Source organism: Epinephelus lanceolatus, chromosome 1, assembly GCF_041903045.1.
Source record: "Epinephelus lanceolatus isolate andai-2023 chromosome 1, ASM4190304v1, whole genome shotgun sequence".
NCBI classification, from domain to species: Eukaryota; Metazoa; Chordata; class Actinopteri; order Perciformes; family Serranidae; genus Epinephelus; species Epinephelus lanceolatus.
Window position 1 is genome coordinate 14768963 of NC_135734.1, and position 20811 is coordinate 14789773.

The 20811-nt window shown below is 40.5% G+C and overlaps 2 protein-coding genes across 2 annotated transcripts; both read left to right on the forward strand.

The window, feature by feature from the left end:
- The first annotated feature begins 1743 nt into the window (after positions 1–1743).
- LOC117257407 (insulin-like growth factor-binding protein 6) lies at positions 1744–4561 on the forward strand. Its single transcript, XM_033627583.2, has 4 exons — positions 1744–2248; positions 3092–3120; positions 3224–3343; positions 3437–4561. The coding sequence occupies exons 1-4, from the start codon at positions 1933–1935 to the stop codon at positions 3536–3538; spliced, it is 567 nt and encodes a 188-aa protein (XP_033483474.1). The 5' UTR covers positions 1744–1932; the 3' UTR covers positions 3539–4561.
- Positions 4562–7665: 3104 nt separating this feature from the next.
- LOC117256586 (phosphatidylinositol 5-phosphate 4-kinase type-2 gamma-like) lies at positions 7666–20039 on the forward strand. The gene is made up of 10 exons (XM_033626085.2): positions 7666–7985; positions 8076–8173; positions 9767–9863; positions 10435–10584; positions 13736–13882; positions 14178–14216; positions 17149–17262; positions 17347–17599; positions 18935–19038; positions 19157–20039. The coding sequence occupies exons 1-10, from the start codon at positions 7836–7838 to the stop codon at positions 19235–19237; spliced, it is 1233 nt and encodes a 410-aa protein (XP_033481976.1). The 5' UTR covers positions 7666–7835; the 3' UTR covers positions 19238–20039.
- The last annotated feature ends 772 nt before the right edge of the window (positions 20040–20811 follow it).

A 20811-nucleotide genomic window follows, 5' to 3' on the forward strand; every position in this document is an offset into this window, starting at 1 on the left:
AAATACATAATACATATTGGACTGTTTTTTCAAACAGTCAGAAATCAACTTCAACTTAACGTCACTAGAGGGCAAAACATGAGAGAACACATCAGAATATAAATACTCAACAAGTAGGCCTATGTGGGGAACCAAATACAGTGATCTGAAACAACAGTGGTCAGCAACCATCAATATCAACATCAACAACATCGTCATCATCATCATCATCATCATCAACAACACCATCACCATCACTCATCACATGATCACACCAAGAGTAACAACCAGCCAAAAGAGTAGCCTCAGTACTAGTATGACTCTTCACTGCCCTGCACTCAAAACAGAATTGGCAGATACCTTATCACAATAACAAAAATAAAGAAAAAACAATATGTATATCTTAAACTTTTTAAAACCTGCTTTAATAGGGTATGTTTATAATCTTTCTATCCCTCTATATTGGCCTTCATTTACATTATATTTGTATCTGAGATTAAGTGATCTTGGTATTAATGCATTAAGTTAGAAAACATGTTTTGAGATCGTGCCTTCTAATTGAATGTGTTTGTGACTCACAGACAGTGGAATTTGCAGGGTGGGACTTTTTTTGCTCGTGGCTATTAATGTCTTAGTCATCCAACCTTGAGTGGCACTCCTTCAGCTGCTCTGCGTCGGCCATTTCCTCAGAATCTTTAGCCCTGCAGTTAAACACTTTGTAAACACGCTCTGTGAGCAAAGTGTTTGTTTAGTGGTTGCTATTTAAAGAAGTCATAACAATGTCAAAAACAAGGATGAAAAGGTTGGAAGTAATTACACACATTTTGTCATAATTGGATTTATAGCCTACTTGTATTGTTTTGAGACTTTTGAAAGAGCAATAAGTTCATTTATACTGTTTTTCAAGTTTTTTTTTTAATGAATTTATGTGCATTTTAAATCATCCCCAGAGTTAGGGGCCCTCTATGTCTCAGGGTCACAATAATCACCATAAACTGCCCAGAGCAATAACAACAGATCATGGAGCTATTTACTGTCTAAATAACATTTTAATGTACATGGTTGAGGCTTGAGAGTTGAGGTTTCGTAGGTTTGTTTGTAAAATCTGCAACACAAGTAGTATTTGCAACTGTCAGAGAAATATTGTGGAGTAAAATGTACAATATTTGCTTGTGAAATGTAAAAGTAGCACCAATCCAAAGTACTCAAGTAAATAACAACTAGCCTAGAATGACAGTAAATGTAGAACTTGAATAAATGCTGATGGCTTTACTGTTTCATTCTGTGCTTTTCCTCAAGTGTGTTATTTTAGTTTTCAACTACTTCTGGTAATAATAAATTCTGTACAGTCAGATGACCAAATTCAATTTCATGTTTCTTTTTGATGATGAAAAACAGTGATTATTAAAACTTAAAGAGTGAATTTCTCATCTGCTGAGCTGTGATTGGTGGGTTCCATGAAAGCATCACCTCTGTAAATAAATGACCCCTCAGTGGGGAAAAGGCAGAGCAATGGAGTAGCATACACAGCAATCACTTGTGATTTATACCGGTGTAGAAACACATTACTTTCCTGCAAGATGACAGACAACAAATGGTATGACTATGCGTGAGTGTTAGTGTGTGTGTGTGTGTGTGTCAGAGACAAGGGGAAACGGGGTGTGCTCAGCTGTGTGGAAATGAGAGGGAAAAGTAACATTCTCCATCACGTACCCTCCCATACCTTTCTCCACTGGTTTCGGCTCTTTAAAAGCCACTGCCAGTGGTTTCTGACAGCCTCATTATCATCATCTTGGCTTGAGGGAATTCCTATCCACCTTTCGACACAAGGGCAAACTGCAGTCAGAGGAACTAAACTAAGATAGTTAAGCAGAGGGATCAGAAGTCCTCAGTCAACAAGTCAGTTGCAGGAGACTGTTTTGTCATTTATTAGTGGACAGCTTTCAGTGTGAGATGCTTCTGTATTTAAACATCCTGCTGCTGCTCATCCTGCAGCCAGCTGTGTCGAGTCCAGTGCCGCTGACCACACCGTCCAGAGGATGTCCCACCTGTAATGCAATGTTCACACAGAGTCAGCCGACTGTAGATTCAAATACCACCACTCTGGCTGTTGGAGAACCATGTGGGGTCTACACTCTGAGCTGTGCCAACGGTCTGCGGTGTGAACCTTCAGAGGAGGAGCAGAGGCCTCTCCGTGCCCTGCTGGAAGGCAGGGGAGTCTGCACTAACACCAGCAGCGTCAGCCCGACTGAAAGTGTCAAGACTCAAGGTAAGGTTCACAGTCTGTGCTCGGACGAGGAAATTCAGACTGTCATTAGGTAATGTTTATGGTGAAGGGTGTAAGTTTCTTTTCAACACTGAAACAGGAGGTTTGGGGTCCTGTGCCAGAAACCTTTGAGCACCAAACACTTAATTTTTTTGCACCAATTTGTGTATTTTCTGCATCAATTTTGATGAAAATGTTGTTAATCTCTCAAAACAAAAGTCCCCTGTTTTTATTGAGGGGAATAAATGCACATGTTCTAAATACTGAGGGGGACTTGTCCCCTGCATCCCCCTGAAAACTACACCTTTGTTCATCATGTGGCTTTTCACAACAACACTCATTATTTGCTGGTTGTTTTGTCAGTCTTTGACAGAGCATCTGTCTTACATTTCACATTTAATCAGTAAATTTAGGTTCAGTCAGTCTTCCTGTAATGTGATCATAAGTTTCTGATAGTGAAGAGAAAACACACCTGTTTATTCACACAATGAGTTTCTTTCTCCACAGCCTGACTGCTCAGTCCCGGGCAGGCTGTTACATAAAAACATCAGTGTAAGAAGATGTAATTAAATATCACAGTAGGTTGCATGATTTTTTATATGGCTCATCGGCCACAGTATACCCACTGATTTTCTTTTCAAGATGGGGTTTATTACATTTATTGGTGCTTTTAGTGTCATTAATGCCAGTCATTAAATGTGAAGTGCCTTAAAAAGTGTCTTAAAAAAAAGCAATATTTGGAGCTGACCTTGAAATAAAATGAAATGAATATTGTTTGCTTTAAACAGGTATTCACACAGTAATAAGTGATCCATGCTAAGTGTTTTTGTCTGTGTCTGATCCTAGACCCAACACCTACTGAGGATCCAGATGAGGTAAAAAAACATTTTTATCTGATGACCTGAAGGATTAAAAGTATCAGTACATGGATTACACTCAGTCAGGCACTCACATGTCTCTGTTAAACTCTTTCTGCAGGCTCCATGTCGTAAACTGCTAACTACCCTTATCAAAGGTCTTGATGCCCATTTATTTAAGTCGCATCATGACATCTACATGCCCAACTGTGACAAGCGTGGTTTCTTCAGGAAGAAGCAGGTCAGTTGAACCATATCAGACATATCAGACTATAGACATGTGTTTGTATTTCAAGCTGCAAAAACAACCCATGTGTTTGCTGTGTTTGTGCAGTGTTGGTCGTCTCGAGGTAAGCAACGTGGCAAGTGCTGGTGTGTGGATCAGAACGGCATGCCAGTCGCTAACACTAAACAGAGGGGCGGCCTGAGTTGTTGAAATGCACGAAGCGTGGACTGAAGCAGAGGAGGCTGACGCTTCATTACCGATACAAGATAAAAGATGAAGGAACACCACACAGAGTCTGAAGCAGCTCAGCACAGTCTCACATTTCATTCTCCACCAGCCACAAACAGCTGTCCACCAATGAAAAGCTGTTTCCAAATCAGGTGTAACTTTGTCTCCTTGCGCCCTCTACTGAACATGTTAGGACTGTATTGATTAGATGTTACTTTCACATCTGCTTATATGAGATGTAGACTATATTAGATTTATATTAACATTTGAAATTATCCAGACAATTGTGGCGTATGTTGCAGAAACTGCACTTACAGTTTGGGCCACATGTTCAAGTTGTTTATCTCCATGTTGATACCACTATCCTTTAATATCATGAATCCATTTATATTTCATGCCATCAACCAAGTTTCAGGAACAGTATGATTTGGATCATTGTATCATTTTTTTTTTTTTTTTGACTATTGTACGGCGAGCTTGAGTGCCATGAAAGGCGCCTTATAAATAAAATGTATTATTATTATTATTATTATTATTATTATTATTATTATTATTGTTATTATTATTATTATCATATTTATAAATATATTTTCAGATTATTTTTTTTTACTTTGAAACCACTGTAACTGTTTTACTGTAATTTCTGTACATAATCTCTACATGGATTCCTATTTATGTTATTTTGATATGGTATTATATTTATGTTAATATTGCTCGAAATTTGAATAAGTAATTATATAGTGGTTGCCCATTAGACCAGACATCTATGGTATAATGTTGAACACCTGCATTTCTAATGCAGAATTAGTTAAGGGCATTATTATTGTATTATAATGATTTTCTGTTTGGGAACTGAAGAAAACGTGCCTTTAAAACAATGAGAGGAGGTGTCTTTAACAAAGGTTAAAACTGGGCAGGATTACAAATATAGAGAGACTTGGTGTGGATGCTCTGTGGATTTTGTGCATTTAAGGGATCTTTTGTTACCTTGTTTTTTGTTTTTTTTTTGAATAAAAATGACTTTGCTCAAGAAGTAAATCCATGTAGTCCTTCAAAGGGAAGAAGAAGAAGAAGAAGAAAATAATTGTTTGCTGTGGATAGCTGCAGGGTGGGAGAGCAATACATCGCATGTAACAAGTGTACAGAATAATGATTAGAGCATAGAAAGAGTTGAAAGAGAAAGAATGTTCAATAAGCTCACATGTCAACATTGGATTGAATATGACTTTGGCTGCAGTGAAACTACCATTACAGTTTAATATCTGCTTACAAATGTACAAGTACATTTTGAAAATGTTCATCCATATACACAACCGATGATGAACAGCCTGAAAAATGAGTGCAATACCAACAATATGTCTCAATTCTCCACATTTAGTCAGTCTACTCACTGTCATGTGATACATTTCTATTCCTCCACTCATCACACTGAACCAAACTGGCAGTTATCCCCTGCCCTACAAACCATTCACAAATCTGGAGTTTTGGCAGTACCTTATAGGAATAGTGTCTGATACAGATTCTTTTGCACTGAAGATGCAGATTGACAATAGTTTGCACAACATTATCTTTAAATATTTATCAGAGAACTGTATTCTGGTCAGGGTGGAAAGTAGGGTACTCACTGTTTAACTTGCTCCTGAAACCTGGTACCTCTTGGCCTTCACAAGTGGATCAATATTAGGTGTGCCAATTCATCCAGAGGGCCAGACTGGACTCTTTGGTGAGCTGGTTCTGGCCCACAGGCCATATGTTTGACACCCCTGGTATTTAGGAAAATTAGGATTATTATCATTATTAGGATATAAGTGGCAAATAACATGCTGATGCATTCTGTTATCTCAAGATAAAAGTGCTCAGATATTTTACTTAAGTAAAAAATAGCAATATACCACAGTCCAGAAATACTGTTACACTAAAAATGTATTTAAGCAAAAGTACAAAATTTATTTTGCAGAGTAGCCCATTTCAGTACCTTGCTGAACTTCTCTGCCCTTACTCCAACTCCTGACCTCTTAGATCTTCAGAACAATGTCTTTTAACTGTCCCGTGATCGAGGCTGGTGGGTGAGGGAGATCATGCCTTTGCGGTAGCTGCTCCAAAGCTTTAGAATAGCCTTCTACTCTCAATCAAATGTTCCCACTCCCACACTTTGAAGACAAATCTTAAGACGTACATGTTTTCAATGGCCTTTGGCTGTTCTGGTTTTAATGTTTTAGTATTTTAAAAGTATGTAGTTGTTCTTCCTGATGTCATTCCGTTTTATATTTGTGTTACATTGCTATATATCTGTGTGCCATTCTTTTATTTTGTGCAGCACTTGGGTCAACTGCAGTTGTTTATAAATGTGCTATATAAATAAACAAGTACAGAAGCTACTTGTGGTAATGTTGGCTACTTAGTTACTTTGCACCACTAAAAGTCAGTCACACATCATATGCATGACGTGAGTAAAGATTAGGCTATGGCTGCACATTGTTTCATGGAGACTGGGGGCCTCTGTTACACCTAAAATTGCACCAGTCACCATGAAACAGCAGGTGCTCTGTGGCGCTTCCTCTGTGCCTGCCAACAGAAAAACTGATGTCTCATATTTGTCAAAGTTGTGTTTTATATTTGTAGAATTATGAGATTAATTACGCTGTTTTAATTAAACTGCAATTGACTGTTCAATTGATGTTAAATTGTTTTATCTATATTCCTTGGGAATTAAATGACCTTTTGCTAAGCCACTTCCCTTTGTGATGGTCCAACAAGCTGTCGTAGTAAGCGTGGAGCCCACACTGTAATTAACTGCACTCCCTGAAGAAATATTATCATATTTTTGGGAAAATGAAACAGTGATTCTGGAGAGAAGCAGACAGAGGGGTCTACAGTCTGTATTTGAAGGATATATCCAGGATGTCAAACTGATCTCCGGGGGAAGTCAAACACAGTTTATCTGCACACAATGTGATGACACACAGCTGGTTAAAAATCATCAAAGTTTCCCTGCTTCCCTTCACTGGTTCCTGTACAACAGGGTCGGTCTTTATTCACTGTTCTAATCATTAAAAAGCAAAAGCAGCATGTGTATACATTGAGTAGGCTATATCTTCAGTAGCTAGCTTGCTAACCCTACACTTTTCAGGGTCTGATTTTGGTTTTGGAAGAGAGAAGAAATGTATATCTTTCTCCAACCTCTCCAGGTAACAAGTATCATTAATACATGATGTGCCTCAGGCACAACATTTAGCTCCAAATCCACAAAACCAGACGGAAAATGAAGTAAATCTGAAACGATTACATTAGAGTCAATGGAGTGTATATGATTGGCAAAGCAGTTCTTTAGATGTTACTGAATCACTAGAATCAGTTCATTAAAAAGATTCGTTCACCGAATCGTTCAGTGCTTGGCGGGAGGAGCCATGACTGTGTATTGCGTAGTCCAACTCACTGAACTGATACACGGCTGAGCTGCTGCTGCGTCTGCCCTGCACTGGTGAGTCTCATTACTGGCCAGCCTAAAGTTTTAAATTTGTTTATCTGGAAACTAAGTCTGTTAAAACAGTGGGGAGGTGTGTGATTGTGTTCATGTGGCTTGACTCCTGGCTACATTAGCTGTTAGCTTGGAGAAAACGGTCCCTATGAAAGTGTATCGCTGAGAAGAAATTATCTGAATCACTCAGGGATCAGGGTTACAGATTTGTTCTTTTGAATGATTCATTCGCGAATGACATAACACTAATGGAGTGCAGCTGTGTTGTTGTCTGACCCTGGTCTGAGTCGGCCTGATGCTACATTATATTGGCCAGTCTGCGTCTGGGGGCGGGACTTAGCAAGTATTTAGGTTAGTATTTATATGAAGGTATTAAGTGTGCTGCATGGGGGCAGATGTAAAATTCGAATTCTGGTGTTTCAATCAATATTGTGAGTCTAACATTGCTCGTAAAAACATTTGATGATTGTTAACAGAAGTTAGCTACATGAAAAATACACCCATATTATTCAAGAGGTTTTTGAGTGATGACCCAAGAGTGTTACACTTGCCCCTGGTCTCCCCTTCAACCTGCAATGCTGGTGTTGTCCCGAGGTCGCCGGTGTTTGATTGCATTGTTGTTGCACTGAATCGACCTCAGTCTCTGAACCAGGAGGTGTTAAGCCGGTTCACAGCACGTTGCAGCTGCACAGACTCCTACTGTATGAGGCGGACTGCACGCTGCTTTACATAGACAGGACGCTACAGATGACAAGTCAAACCCTGCTCAGGCTCACACACTGAGATACGCGTAGAAGTGCGATGTCGTCTCCTGGTGCCACCTCCAACCCTCTCAACACTCTGGCGCCCAAACGGAAAACCAAGAAGAAACACTTCGTGCAGCAGAAAGTGAAGGTTTTCCGAGCCAGTGACCCCGTGCTGAGCGTGCTGATGTGGGGAGTCAATCACTCGGTAGGTGCGTGGGCTGCTCACTGACATTATAAATTTTTAACTGTGTGTCAATATGTTTATTAACTCTTCATCCACTGATCTCACGCGCAGATTAATGACCTGAGTCAGGTGCCTGTACCTGTCATGCTGCTCCCAGACGACTTCAAAGCCAGCACCAAGATCAAAGTCAGCAACCACCTCTTCAACAAGTACTGTGCTCCACTCAGCTCTGTCCGTCTCATTGTAGGAACCTTCATCCTGCTTCCTGTGATTTGCACAGATTTTGAGGCTCCTGTGATTTATTTGCCTGCCTGTGCTTATCAGGAATTGCAGCCCCTCTTTAGAGAACAACGATGTTTTTATACACTAACAATACCTTCAATAGTACCAAACATTACCACTAACAATAACTAGCCCAAAAAGATGAAAGACATAATAATTTAGCTTGTCTTGAGGATGGTGTGCTGAATGCAACTTTGTCAAGGTGATGTAAAAGAATGAAACTGTACACCAGGGTTGGACAGGCAGTTGTTTCAGTGGTTGTGTAACACCGCAACATTCAGAAGTTTAGTCCAAACAAAACAGAAAAAAAGCTATATTGATGAATTCATCAGAAAGGTTGCAGGGCTCGCAGAGGATGAGCATCAGTCAGACAAAGTCTTAGACAAAAGCTGCTTCAGAATAACTGTTTATAAAAGCTGTGCTGTACACTCAGTCTGCCCTGAAGTTCAGTTTCTATACAGATGGAGTCTAGAAAACTTGAGTGGCTTTGAATAATCCTTTAATCCATCCAGGAATCTGGGTCGTGTAAAGACTTATAAACAGAGGTGGGAAGAACAATAAAATATGTTTTCAAGTTGAAAAAGTGCTGTTACCTTGGAGAGATTTACTCAAGTGTTTTTCATATTGCCTACTGTGGAAAAATAAGGGTGCTGAAGAGAACTCAGTCAGATCGTTTAAACTTAACTGTGATGAAATTGTTAATCTGGACAATTAATAAACCAGCAGACTTGACACCAGGGGTGGATTTTAAAACAATCGGCCTCTGGACACATATATGCAAATGGCCCCACCACCTCTCCGACACACAGACCGGGTGGTGCTTTTGCCTCTTTTTGTTGTTGTTGTTATGCATTTCTGTGTTGTCATTATCCCCCTTTTTGAGGTTTTGTGCCTTTTTGTCCCATCCTTTTGTGTGTCTTTGTGGTTGTTTTGCAGTTATTTTGTGTCTCTTTACATCTCTTTGTGGTATTTTTGTGTCTCTTTTCAAGGGTCTCTTCCCCGTCAGTAATTTGAGTGACATTGTGCAGATAAAGGCCAGGTGGTCCATGACACTTTGAGCCCCTGGGCCTGTGTCCAAAAGGCCAGTTTAGCAATCCATCCATGCTTGACATCAGCATGCCATTAAATACATATGGAATTCTTTTTTACTGGCATTAAAGCATGCACACATTTATGGTATTAATTAATAAACACTATTTGTAATTGGTTACTGTCTCTGCTTGGAAGAGTGTACCAGTGTAGAAACATCTGCACAAAACAGCAGGCATTTAAACCATGTGAAATCCTTTTGATCACATGATTTGACCATGTTTTGTTTTTGTGCGCTGATTTAAAATATATGTGCTGTAAGAAAAAGATAAAGGGAGATCTTTTTTTTTTTAGTATGAAGCATTGGTAGCCCCTGTAAATCTCATAATCAAGTACAGTTGCTGATCAGATGCTGTGTGAGGAATGTTGCAACACTGTATATCAAGCTATATTGTTCTTACTTCATGTGTTAAAATGTCTTTGTTTCTCAGAGAGAATCTTCCAGGACAGTTCAAATTCAAAGACTACTGTCCACAGGTGTTCAGAAACCTGCGAGAGCGCTTTGGAATTGAGGACCAGGATTACCAGGTATGATTACTAACATTTGATTGTGCCAAAATGAAACATGAACAAGGTAACAAGGTGGAAAACAGAGAGACAGATTTGAACAAACACAAAGCACCTTAGGTTCTCCAGTGTTTTTTTTTTTCTTTTCTGAAAAACCAGACACTGTTCTGCGTGTGTCAGGCTGCTCCCTTTCAAATTTGCATTTCTTTGTGTGATATTTGCATGTGGCAGGTGGCAGACAGAGTCATCATCTGCTCTGCTCAGTACACATTTGCTTAGCACACAATTACTAGGTGAGGCGTACTGTAAGTGCACTTTAAACTATGTGCTGATGAAAGCTTAAGTTCTGCATATGGACAAGACTGATGCAGCAAATGTCTTGAAACATTGTGTGTTTTTGTGTTCCGGCATGATGAAACAAATATGCCTTACATGTCAGAATGTCCCATCTGTTTGCAACATTAATTGTGTTTCAGTGTTTGGATGAGAACAGTTTAAAACAGTACAAAACATTTCACTTGGCTGATGTGTTGTGCTGCTGATGTCACACGGTGCCACTGCTCAGAGATGCCATCCTCCCTCTCTCCAACAGGTGTCTCTGGCCCGCAGTCCTCCGCTAAAAGACGAGGAGGGGCAGCGCGTGGGTCTGCTGCGGACGTCATACGACCGTACTTTGGTAGTAAAAGAAATCTCCAGTGAGGAGGTGGAGGAAATGCACAACATCCTTTCTGAGTATCACCAGGTAGGACAGGCACAGGGTGGAAAGCTTAGTCATGGTGAGGAGGTTTAAATGTCCTTTCACAGTAAACAAAACATTATCTTAATCAATCTATTTCCTAGTTTGTGATTAACTGCGGTCATTAAAATCTGATCATACATTTCATTAGTCACAAATTTTTCTACGCTTTCTGTCCTTCGTCTTTTGTAGAAAATTTCAATGTGCTCTTTCTATGAAAACCCTGGTTGCTATGGCAAAGGTTTTACAACATCAGAGCTAAAGGATGAGTGTTTGAATTTCAAGCAGTTTTTCTTCTACAACAAGTGAAACATGACCAGAGCTGTTTTGTCATTTAAATTACAGTTTATAAAGATATCTAATATAAAGCAAAGACATGCTGTCACGACTGTTTCTGTTTCCACACACATTTATAAAGAGCAGACTGATGGGAAAGAAGAGGGCAAGATGTACTCTAAAGGCACTTAACTAAACAGAATAATATCTGATGCTACACGTTGGCAAAATAAACACAGTATTTTTTGCTGATGTACTGGGGTGTAATGAAGTATGTTTGTCCAAACAGACCTTTTTCACAGCAGATATTTTGTCTTGTCACAGCAGAAAAAGCACATTTGTTATCACTTATCCGTTCTATTCAAGTGTCCCAGTAAGCCTTGACAGTGTAACAGCGAGCCAGCATGCACAATGCCAGGACCCGGAAACTGAATCAGCTAAATCAGAATCAGCCATCATTAATTTTATTATTTACTGTTCTTTTCCGACTGTGATATGTTGATAGAAAAGGTTTCTTTCTTAGATCTATGCAGCGTTTCATTTTATTCTGAGCTTTTGGTCTATCCAACCTTAATCCGATCGTACACGGCTCAGCAATGGCAGACAGGTAGAAGTAACCAGTCCCTTTCTGATCATTGGCAGTTGCTAGAGGGCTGCAACTAACTATTATTTTTGTCAATTGATCTGTTGTTTATTTTTTTAAATTAATGGATTCCTGCATTGGTCTGTGAAATGTCAGAAAATGGTGACACATGTGGATCATTGTTTCCCACAGCCCAACATGACGTCCTCAAATGTCTTGTTTTGTCCACAAACAAAAGATATTTAGTTCACTCTCACAGAGGAGCAAATAAACTAATGAATATTCACATTTAAGAAGCCTGAATCAGAGAATTTTGACTTTTTTGTTCTTCTCTTAAATTACTCAATCCAACTAATTAATTATCAGATAAGTTTGCTTGGCTCCAACCCTTTAACAGCTAATAACTGACTGATTAAACAATTAATCATTGCAGCTATTGTATTCAACACACCTGTGCAGAACCCTGGTGGTAGACGTTCTACCTCTTGGGAACTGAATTGGAATACTGTGAGGTACAAGACTATATTTGTTATAAAACACAAAAGGGGCTGGGACACAGTGAGTAGGCCTACAGAAAGACAATGTGACCTGTCAGATATCTCTTGAAAAAAGGCCTTTACATTCATGCATTCCTTTTTGTGTAACCGCTTGTCCTGGAGACGCGGAGGGGCTGGAGCCTATCCCAGCTGACATTGGGCGAGAGGCAGGGTACACCCTGGACAGGACGCCAGGACTATCACAGGGCTGACACAACCCTTTGGTGGAAAAGGGGTAGACAAACAACATTGGGCATGGGCAAACATGGACAAACAACCATTCACACTCACATTCACACCTACAGCCAATTTAGAGTCACCAGTTGACCTAACCTGCCTGTCTTGTCTTGTCTTTGGACTGTGGGAGGAAGCTGGAGTACCCGGACAAAACCCATGCTGACACGGGGAGAACATGCAAACTCTGTACAAGGGGACTCCCCCAACCCGAGTTCGAACCAGGAACCCTCTTGCTGTGAGGCAACATTGCTAATCACTGTACGACCGTGCCGCCAAGAAGGCTTATAGCTATGTGAAAATGTTTGAAGACAAATGCTATCCCACAAGAATCATGAAAAAAAAGAAAAAGAAAAGAAAAACAATCATAGTTTGGTGCATCGGTGGCTTAGTGGTAGAGCAGGTGCCCCATGTACAAGGCTGTTGCCACAGCGGCCCGGGTTTGACTCCAGCCTGTGGCCCTTTGCTGCATGTCGCTCCCTCTCTCTCTCTCTCTCCCCCTTTCATGCTTGTCTGTCCTATCAATTAAAGGCTTAAAAATGCCCAAAAAAAATCTTTAAAAAAAACAAAAAAACAATCATAGTTTAATCAGCTTTTTCCAGAGCCTTGAACTGCATCTCACGGTCTTCAGTGGATGAAATTTGCTCAGAGTACGCAAATCCCTGATGGAGGCCATGAAATGTGGTTAAAAGCTCCAGAAAAATGTAGTAGAGCCCCGTACAGTTTTTAAGTGAACAGACAAAAGTTTAATTTTCATTCATTCAGGAGTTTAATGCATTTTCTTCCACATAAAACTCTCGCAAAGCAAATTAAATCCAGCATTGTTTACATCCCATGAATGTGTAAAGAGAACTGGATACAGCACTGGAGACGGGTCCTGCTCATTTCTATAAAAAGGTGCTCAGTGGTGCATGAAGCGAAAAAAGTTCAATCCTTTGCATCATCGGGCCCACAGAGCAAGAGCACTAGGAACTTTTTCCGTCCGAGCTGGCAACTACGGTTTAGCCCTCTGCTAACTTGAAGTTTCTAGACTCTGAAATGTTATTGGACAGAACGGACCAAATCCTGAGAACAAAGGTTGGTTGTGATTCTCAAAAAATGCATCCTTTGATTTACAGATCTTTCCTTCCCAATGTAAGCCTATGAGGAAAAGTCTGTTTGGGCCCAATGACATCCCATGACAGACCTGGAAGTTGTAGTTACACGATTTAGCCATTACGTCAAATTGGCATCAAAGTCCAGCACTGCTCTGGGGGGCCTGTTACCCCCATGCTGGCAGTCTACTTCTTCTGTGCCTTTTCTGGCATATTGTTGCGTTTCTCTGCAACTTTCTTACTGCCACCTGTAGCTCATTAGAATGGTGTGAAATTATTGGCAGGACTGTGTATCACCTCACTCGTGTGCTTGCACAAGAACAACCAAAACAGGCATACTACATCCAAACATTCCCTTATTGTGCTACATTTTGGGCTGACGCATCCTTTATTTTCCCATCATTCACTGGGTATTCAATGTTTGTCTCTTCTAGCACATCGTCACCTGCCACGGCAGTACGCTGCTCCCTCAGTTCCTGGCCATGTACAGAGTCACTGTGGAGAACGAGGACACCTACCTGTTAGTTATGAGGAACATGTTCAGCCACAGACTGCACGTACACAGGAAGTATGACCTCAAGGTAAATCCAGCAGGAGGCGTGCAGCTAGATGAGGATTCAGAGAGAGTAATCAGAACAGACATCTTATTATTAATGGGACACTGGCAGCCTGGCCTGTTGAAGCATCTGAGTTTTTAGTTTTGCCTTGGCTTATTTTCCCAACCTGACTGTTGAATATATGGCCATTCATGTATCATGTATGAAGAAACTGCCTCTCAGGGGCTTGTAACTGATAGAAAATTAGCCAGGATTGTGAAGGTAAATATGGTTTTTGTAGTATTGTGGCCTCTTAGTAACTGGGTTTTTTTTCCCTCAGGGATCCCTCGTGTCTCGTGAAGCAAGTTTTAAAGAGAAGGTGAGATCAAATTAAGGTAAAGGTTATATGAAAAGCTCTAGCTGAACTGTACTTTCTGCAACTGTGAAGATTATTGGCAGTTTACCAAAGCTTTCAGTAACAAGCAAGCATGAATTTTGTCTTGAAGAGTTTAGGGAGGCTTTCACATCAGCGACTTGGATCAGAGTACACAGAGTACACACAAAGGGTATAGAGTGTTTGATTAGAGTGAACACTTCCTACCGTACCTGGGCATAGTTCATCAAAAAGGTGGTCTCAGTATGGTTCATGTGTACTCGGGTAAGGTTCACATCAGGTGTGAAAACCAACACATGGAAGTTGACTGCTTTTTAACGCAAGAAGCTATCAGCAAGTAGAGTTGCAAAGACATTTCTCAATGCCACCACCAGTCTCGTCCATCTTCTGACCTGCACAACCATGGGTGATAACATAGGAAGACAGGCAAGAAGGTCGTTCTTGTCATTGTCTCCAAAATATAAATCATAGCAGGCAGAAGGTTGACTCCATTGTAGAGGTTTGGGATCTTGGGATTGGCGATCTTTTCTATACTATTGTAACAACAGAAACAAATTTCACGTAGATGATGACACAAGTCTATTCCTGTACAGAATAATATTACTAATGTGAAAGCTGAGTAGCAGGTGAGTTGGGGGTTACGAATCAATATAACAACACTATAAGTCCATAGCACACCAAGCAAAGTCAAAGTTGGGTTGTCAGTGAGCATCTGCAGCCCTCGTCGGTGCAGTGTGTCCTGCACAATTGCCCCTCATCACCTTTTTTTATTTGGCAACAGCGGAACAGAAAACAGAAACAGAATTGAGAAAAGTAAACAAACAGCTAAAGTCAAGAGGGAGTGAGACCCAAACAAACTTGTTATATAAGGTAGATTCTTTCTTCTTTAGCCATTGAGCTATTCAACAGAAACATTTCATGATGGTTTGCGTTGCTCTGTTCTTTCAACATTGGATTGTGTTGTTAATGTGCTAACAGGCTGACTAACATTAAAGTGACACTTACCTTTCTGGAAATTTTTGCACTTTTCTTTGTTTAGGTTAAAATGCTATTAATAAGCTGATGGCATACTAAAATGTAAGTGAATTCCACCAGAGATAAAAACTCACTTATACCATTCTCATATGCTTTTAAGAAAACTCCGACCAATCATTGCATACGGACCGAATGCAATGATTGGCCGAGCGTCCTGTCTGTCTTCTCCACGTAGAGGCCTCCGACTGACGTAACCGCTCGCGTAACTTGTGTGTTTCCACTTACTAGTAACGTTAACGCTACTATCTAACGTTAGCACTGTAACCCTATTCTAAAACTCATCAGTCATCACTGACTCCGGTTGAGTCTTAAAACTCCGGGGTTGCGTTACCTTGCCAACGCCTACATCTATCATAGATGTAATGAGGACGTAATGGAGGAGGGGGGAGTAGGCCTTTGGAGGGAGGTGGGAGTTGTGGATGTTCAAATTTTTTCTAAGTGCTGTGTGAAATGCAAGAAAGGTAAGAGTAGTCTTCTGGTTTCCTTTTTGGCTAAAGATTCCACTGATGCTGTCTGCTGATCTGTAGAGATATTTCTTCTCATGCAGGCGCAGAACATACGTGTTGGTTGGCTGTTGGCTGGCGTTTTTGCGACATGTTCATGTGCTACTTTTTGGCCGAGATGGGGGTGATGTGAGGTGACGCAACAGTCTGCTTTCATAACCGCTAGTTATCTGAAGTTGGTTTGATGTGCCTGGGCTTTAAGAGACAGTTTGCTGATATGGATGCCACAAAAAGAAAAGTCATTTTATACTCACGTCACCATGCTTTTTTTTTTTTTGATGTCACACAGACTCACTGAAAAGATAATGAATTAGATTTTGCAAGAGTAGCTGAGTTACCTTTAATTAACGTGGTCAGATATTTCATAAAACACTGAAAACAAGGAAAAGAAAAAGTTTGGCACAGCTGCTGTATTCCCTGACTTGTTAAAGGAAGAATGTTGCTGTAAACTAAAAGTTAGGTTCAGTATTATTTACACCACGAAAATGATTTTCTGGTCTACACTTTTTAAAGTGGTGCTCCAGTGATGTGTACTGTGCCTCCATATAAATTTCCCATGTACCTCCCCCTCAGACAATGTCAACTCAACTGTTTTTACAGGCAGATTGGTATTTCTCCTGAAGAGTAAACTGACTTTCTCTTGTAAAATTGGCTGTATGCCCTCTTAAGAGCTCCCTGAACCAGTTCGATGCTAATTTTCTAACCAAAATTAGAAATGTTAAGACCCTCGGAAGTGAAAGAATGATGGCAAGGTCTCAGAGAACTGTAAGTAAATGGAGAAAAGTGTAATTAAATCTATAACTCTTTGTTGCATGCTTAACGAGGACAAGTTAACAAGGTAGAATCGACTGCAGCTGTGCCACCAGCCCGTCTGCAGGTGTGAGTGTACATTCATGCTGTTTGCCTCAGTTTGACATGCTGTATCTCTAACGACAAATAAGAGACATTTACTGTCTGAAATGTGTGACTGAGGGCAGAGTGTGAAATCACATTGCCTGTATTGTATCTAATTTTAATTGTTTGTGACAAAAGTGATTTTAATATTAGATTTTTTCAAAATGTTTTCCCAGAAAAAAACTTAGCAGTAGACTTTAAATAACACAAGAGCCCCTCTGTTTGCCCTGACCTCGATAAGATGGAAAAATAGAATGGATTGCATTGAATGGATCGAGTTTTAATGACTGCAGGGCTGTGGAGACCTTTGATCTTTCCAACTGTGCTGATTCTGAAAACAATATTTGGGGGTAATGTCGTTTGACTTTTATACCACTGAAAATAGGACGGCTGATTGTGTTTTAATGAGAAAAATGCTAATGAATATTGTGATCTCTAGGCTAAATGTAAATTCACAGTGGATGACCTTCACTCTGTATTTCCAGGTGAAGGAGCTGCCCACTTACAAGGATGTAGACTTCAGGAATAACATGCAAAAAGTTTACGTGAGCGATGAGGAGAGGGAGAAGATCATGGACAAGCTCAACAGAGATATTGAGGTACAAAAACAGTGTTAAAGAAGAATGCAGGCGTTGTTTTCCCTGACATGATTTGTGCATGTGTATGTGATCCTCTCACTGCAGTTTCTGGTGCGTATGAGGATCATGGATTACAGCCTGCTGCTGGGAATCCATGATGTGGAGCGGGCTGAGAGGGAGGAGGAGGAGGAGATGGAGTCGTCCTATGAAGAGGAAGAGGAGGATGAAAACGGCTTGGCTCCCGCTCCAGGATCCACGTCACCTGAGGGTATCGGCGGCTATATGAACTCCTTTAAGCCCATGGGTCCTGGCGAGTTTGACCCTTATGTGGATGTGTATGCTATTCAAAGCGCCGTAGGTGAGTCCTGACAACTGACATGTCTCTGGTGAGTTGAAGTAGGTTATAGGCAGTGCCGGGCTTTGCAAGTTCAGAGTCCTGGGCAAGCTTCACCTGTCTCAGCCCCCCAAGAACAGAAATATTGTTATTATTATAATTTATTGTTTTTATTACAAATAAGAACAAGAGCTAATGAAAATAAACAACTAAGCTAATAAGTAAACAATAAAAGAAAATGGTATATGCAAATTAGCATTTTTTCCTTTTTTTTAATGCACTGCCTCCCAGATGGCTTCTGCCTTTCCATTTTCTCTTCCTCTAATGCTCTCCACATACACTCCACCACACCCATCGATGCCCTAGCAAGGTCTGACTGTAGCCTTCTTTACACAGAGATCGTGTTACAGGGCCTTTACGAAGTCCTGTCTTTATACCACCTTTGTATTTTTACACAGAACCAAACAACAGTGGCATTATGCCTCTCCTATGTGTGATTTTTAGACAGCATACCGGCATCACAGAATCAAGAGGTGTGACGCACATATAAAACAACAGCGTCGGCCTCTAGTGTGACATACAATGTATGCGTTGGCAGCGTTTTATAAACAATAACAAAGACATTAACATGGCAATAATAATCATTTACTGTCCCTGATGTATGGCGGCTGATCTTGTCCTCTGCTCAGAGGGTAAGGAGCTCCTGTTCCTTAATGTTTTCCTAATTTTCAGCTGCTGTTCTTCTTTGAGTTAGCTGCTAACTGCTATCAGCTACTTTTAAAATCTCCCGCAGTGGATCGCACGCATAACATGTTGTCAAAACATCACACCTGTGCTGCCTATGATCCCATCCTGCCAGCTGTCCTGTTTATACAGACCTTGTTTTGGCGGTGTTATATCCTCAGATACCATCTTAAAGCTGTGACAACTCTCTCCCCCATTCCGCCATTGTATCATAACAGCATAGCAGCATGAAATTCCTGTCATGGGGGGGTGGTGTAAAAGGAGCTCTTGATGATCACTTGCTGATAAAGACATTAGGGTGAACTGCATTGCCAAGACAAGAGGTGGTACCACTACTACAGACCGACTGTTAGCATTAGATCTTTGAATCGTTTTTCCTTTATGTTTGGCGTTTTTTGTTTTTTTAATGTCAAAAAGAATATTTCCTTTTGGGTGTCATTTTGGTGCCATCCCTATGGGTGGCACTCTAGCCTATGTTGCCTTTAGGACAATCCACCACTGGTTGTAGGAACCCTGTACTGCAATACACTTAAACCTCTTCTCGTGCTGGGATACCAGCAGATAAGATCATATGTGCATATCTCTCACCAGCTGCTGTGAATCACTCTCATGTAGGTGCACCCCAGAGGGAGGTGTATTTTATGGGTCTGATTGACGTGCTGACGCAGTACGACACCAAGAAGAAAGCTGCTCATGCTGCCAAGGCTGTCAAACACGGGGTGAGAGACTCTTTAAAGGGGCTGGTTGGCATATGCTGTCCTCACATCTCTATCCTGTAAGGCTTTCATTTGAGATTCAGTTTCCTCTAATCGACTGTCTCTGTGTGTGTTTGTGCAGGCAGGAGCAGAGATCTCAACAGTTCATCCAGAGCAGTATGCCAAACGTTTCCGGGAGTTCATCACTAAGATCTTTGCATAGTTCAATGATTCAATCCAGACTACCATCATCCTTTCATACAAGAGGAGTCTCATTATGCAATGCTTATGTAATCTTAACTCAACATTAAGAAGTACTGAAAATTTACTGTTAATTTCTGAATGATCTACATGGTTTTTGAGCATTTTACCCTCCATATCATTCTGTACTGCGAGATGGACTGTGTGTTTATTTTGAACGAAGAACTGGAATTTGCAGATAAGAGGAAAAGTCTTTTTGGCAACTTGTTTTTAATGGGTTTTCTTTTGTTTTCATTTAAAGTTTTGGCAATACTCCACCCCCGAACACAGTGGGAGGTGGAGATGATGAGGAAAACATATTTTCTCTGCACAATAATTGTAGAAAGTCTCACTTGCTGCTGCTCGGGAGCAAGATGTATGTTCTGCTCTTAAATATTAATTTACGACTCCCTTGTCTCCCACCAGTGACAACACTTGACAGCACAAGAATAATTTGAGCAAATCTACAGGGTGTCAATTAGGAACAATACAATGCTCAGCACCAACGTGTGGTTTAAGCTGTTAAGACTGATCTTATCTTAAACGAAATGTTGCCAAATGCAGATTTAAAATAAGTAGCACCAGCATAACAATGTGACTGAGAACAGCTGTTAAAAACTGACAGTGGACACAGATTTAAGAATTAAAATTGAATGATATTTCACAGTCTAGCATGTATTACATGAATATGTAAATTCATTATGTTGTTTATCACTGAATGTATTATCAATTACAATATTATGATTAGGTGCTATTAAACTGGATTTTTACAAGCGATAAACAAACATGCCAGACTGGCAATTTCATAACTGTTTCCCTTATCAGTAAAGAAATGCACATTTGTCACTATCTGTACACAAAAAAGTTACGATAATCTGCTGAAGATTTAAGTACAAATAGTTGAATGTTTGTGTTTTGAAAGGCTGAAACTCAAAAGATTTTCTTGCACATCTTGCAACTCTCCAGTAGTGCTGAAGGGCAACACTCCCCTCAGCTCAGTGCTCAGTATTTACAGTGCTACATACAGAAGCAATCCAGTGCATCAGTGGAAGCTATACACACACTTGCATCATCTGAAAGCAGCACAAACTATTAAACTGTAAGCTGATCAAAGAGCTCTCATGTTAAACGGTGCAGCTTGGATCCAGCCTCATGTTGTAGCACCTATTTTGGCAAAATCATGTACCCACCTGGGTAAAGTATCAAAGGAATCATGAAGTTCAGATCGGTGTAACTCTAACAAGTGGATGCGAGTTAAAGCAAATTGTGATTCATGGCAGCAGTTCCTCTGAAATGTATTCTCAGTGGTGCAGCATTCATTTTTGTCCTTATTTAGTCCCTATCCCCCGTCCCAGTCCTCCTGGCACACATTCCTGAATCTCCTTCTGAGATTATCTTGAGGATTTCACTTTTAATAGCTGAGTGGACAAACAGGCAGAGGAGGGACAAGAAGATGAGGACAAAAACACGCTCATGAGAGAAAAACAATATTGTTTAGATTGTATGAAACTGATAAACACTATCAGGGACTGGAGATAAACTGAAGCAGCAGCAGTA

Bases quoted from the DNA above. Each gene is read 5' to 3' on its own strand.
- LOC117257407 (XM_033627583.2), top strand. From the start codon at position 1,933: ATGCTTCTGTATTTAAACATCCTGCTGCTGCTCATCCTGCAGCCAGCT. The intron at 3,121-3,223 runs GTAAAAAAACAT...CTCTTTCTGCAG, and splicing joins CTACTGAGGATCCAGATGAG to GCTCCATGTCGTAAACTGCT. The intron at 3,344-3,436 runs GTCAGTTGAACC...GTGTTTGTGCAG, and splicing joins GTTTCTTCAGGAAGAAGCAG to TGTTGGTCGTCTCGAGGTAA.
- LOC117256586 (XM_033626085.2), top strand. From the start codon at position 7,836: ATGTCGTCTCCTGGTGCCACCTCCAACCCTCTCAACACTCTGGCGCCC. The intron at 17,263-17,346 runs GTACAAAAACAG...CTCTCACTGCAG, and splicing joins AGCTCAACAGAGATATTGAG to TTTCTGGTGCGTATGAGGAT. The intron at 17,600-18,934 runs GTGAGTCCTGAC...ACTCTCATGTAG, and splicing joins TGCTATTCAAAGCGCCGTAG to GTGCACCCCAGAGGGAGGTG.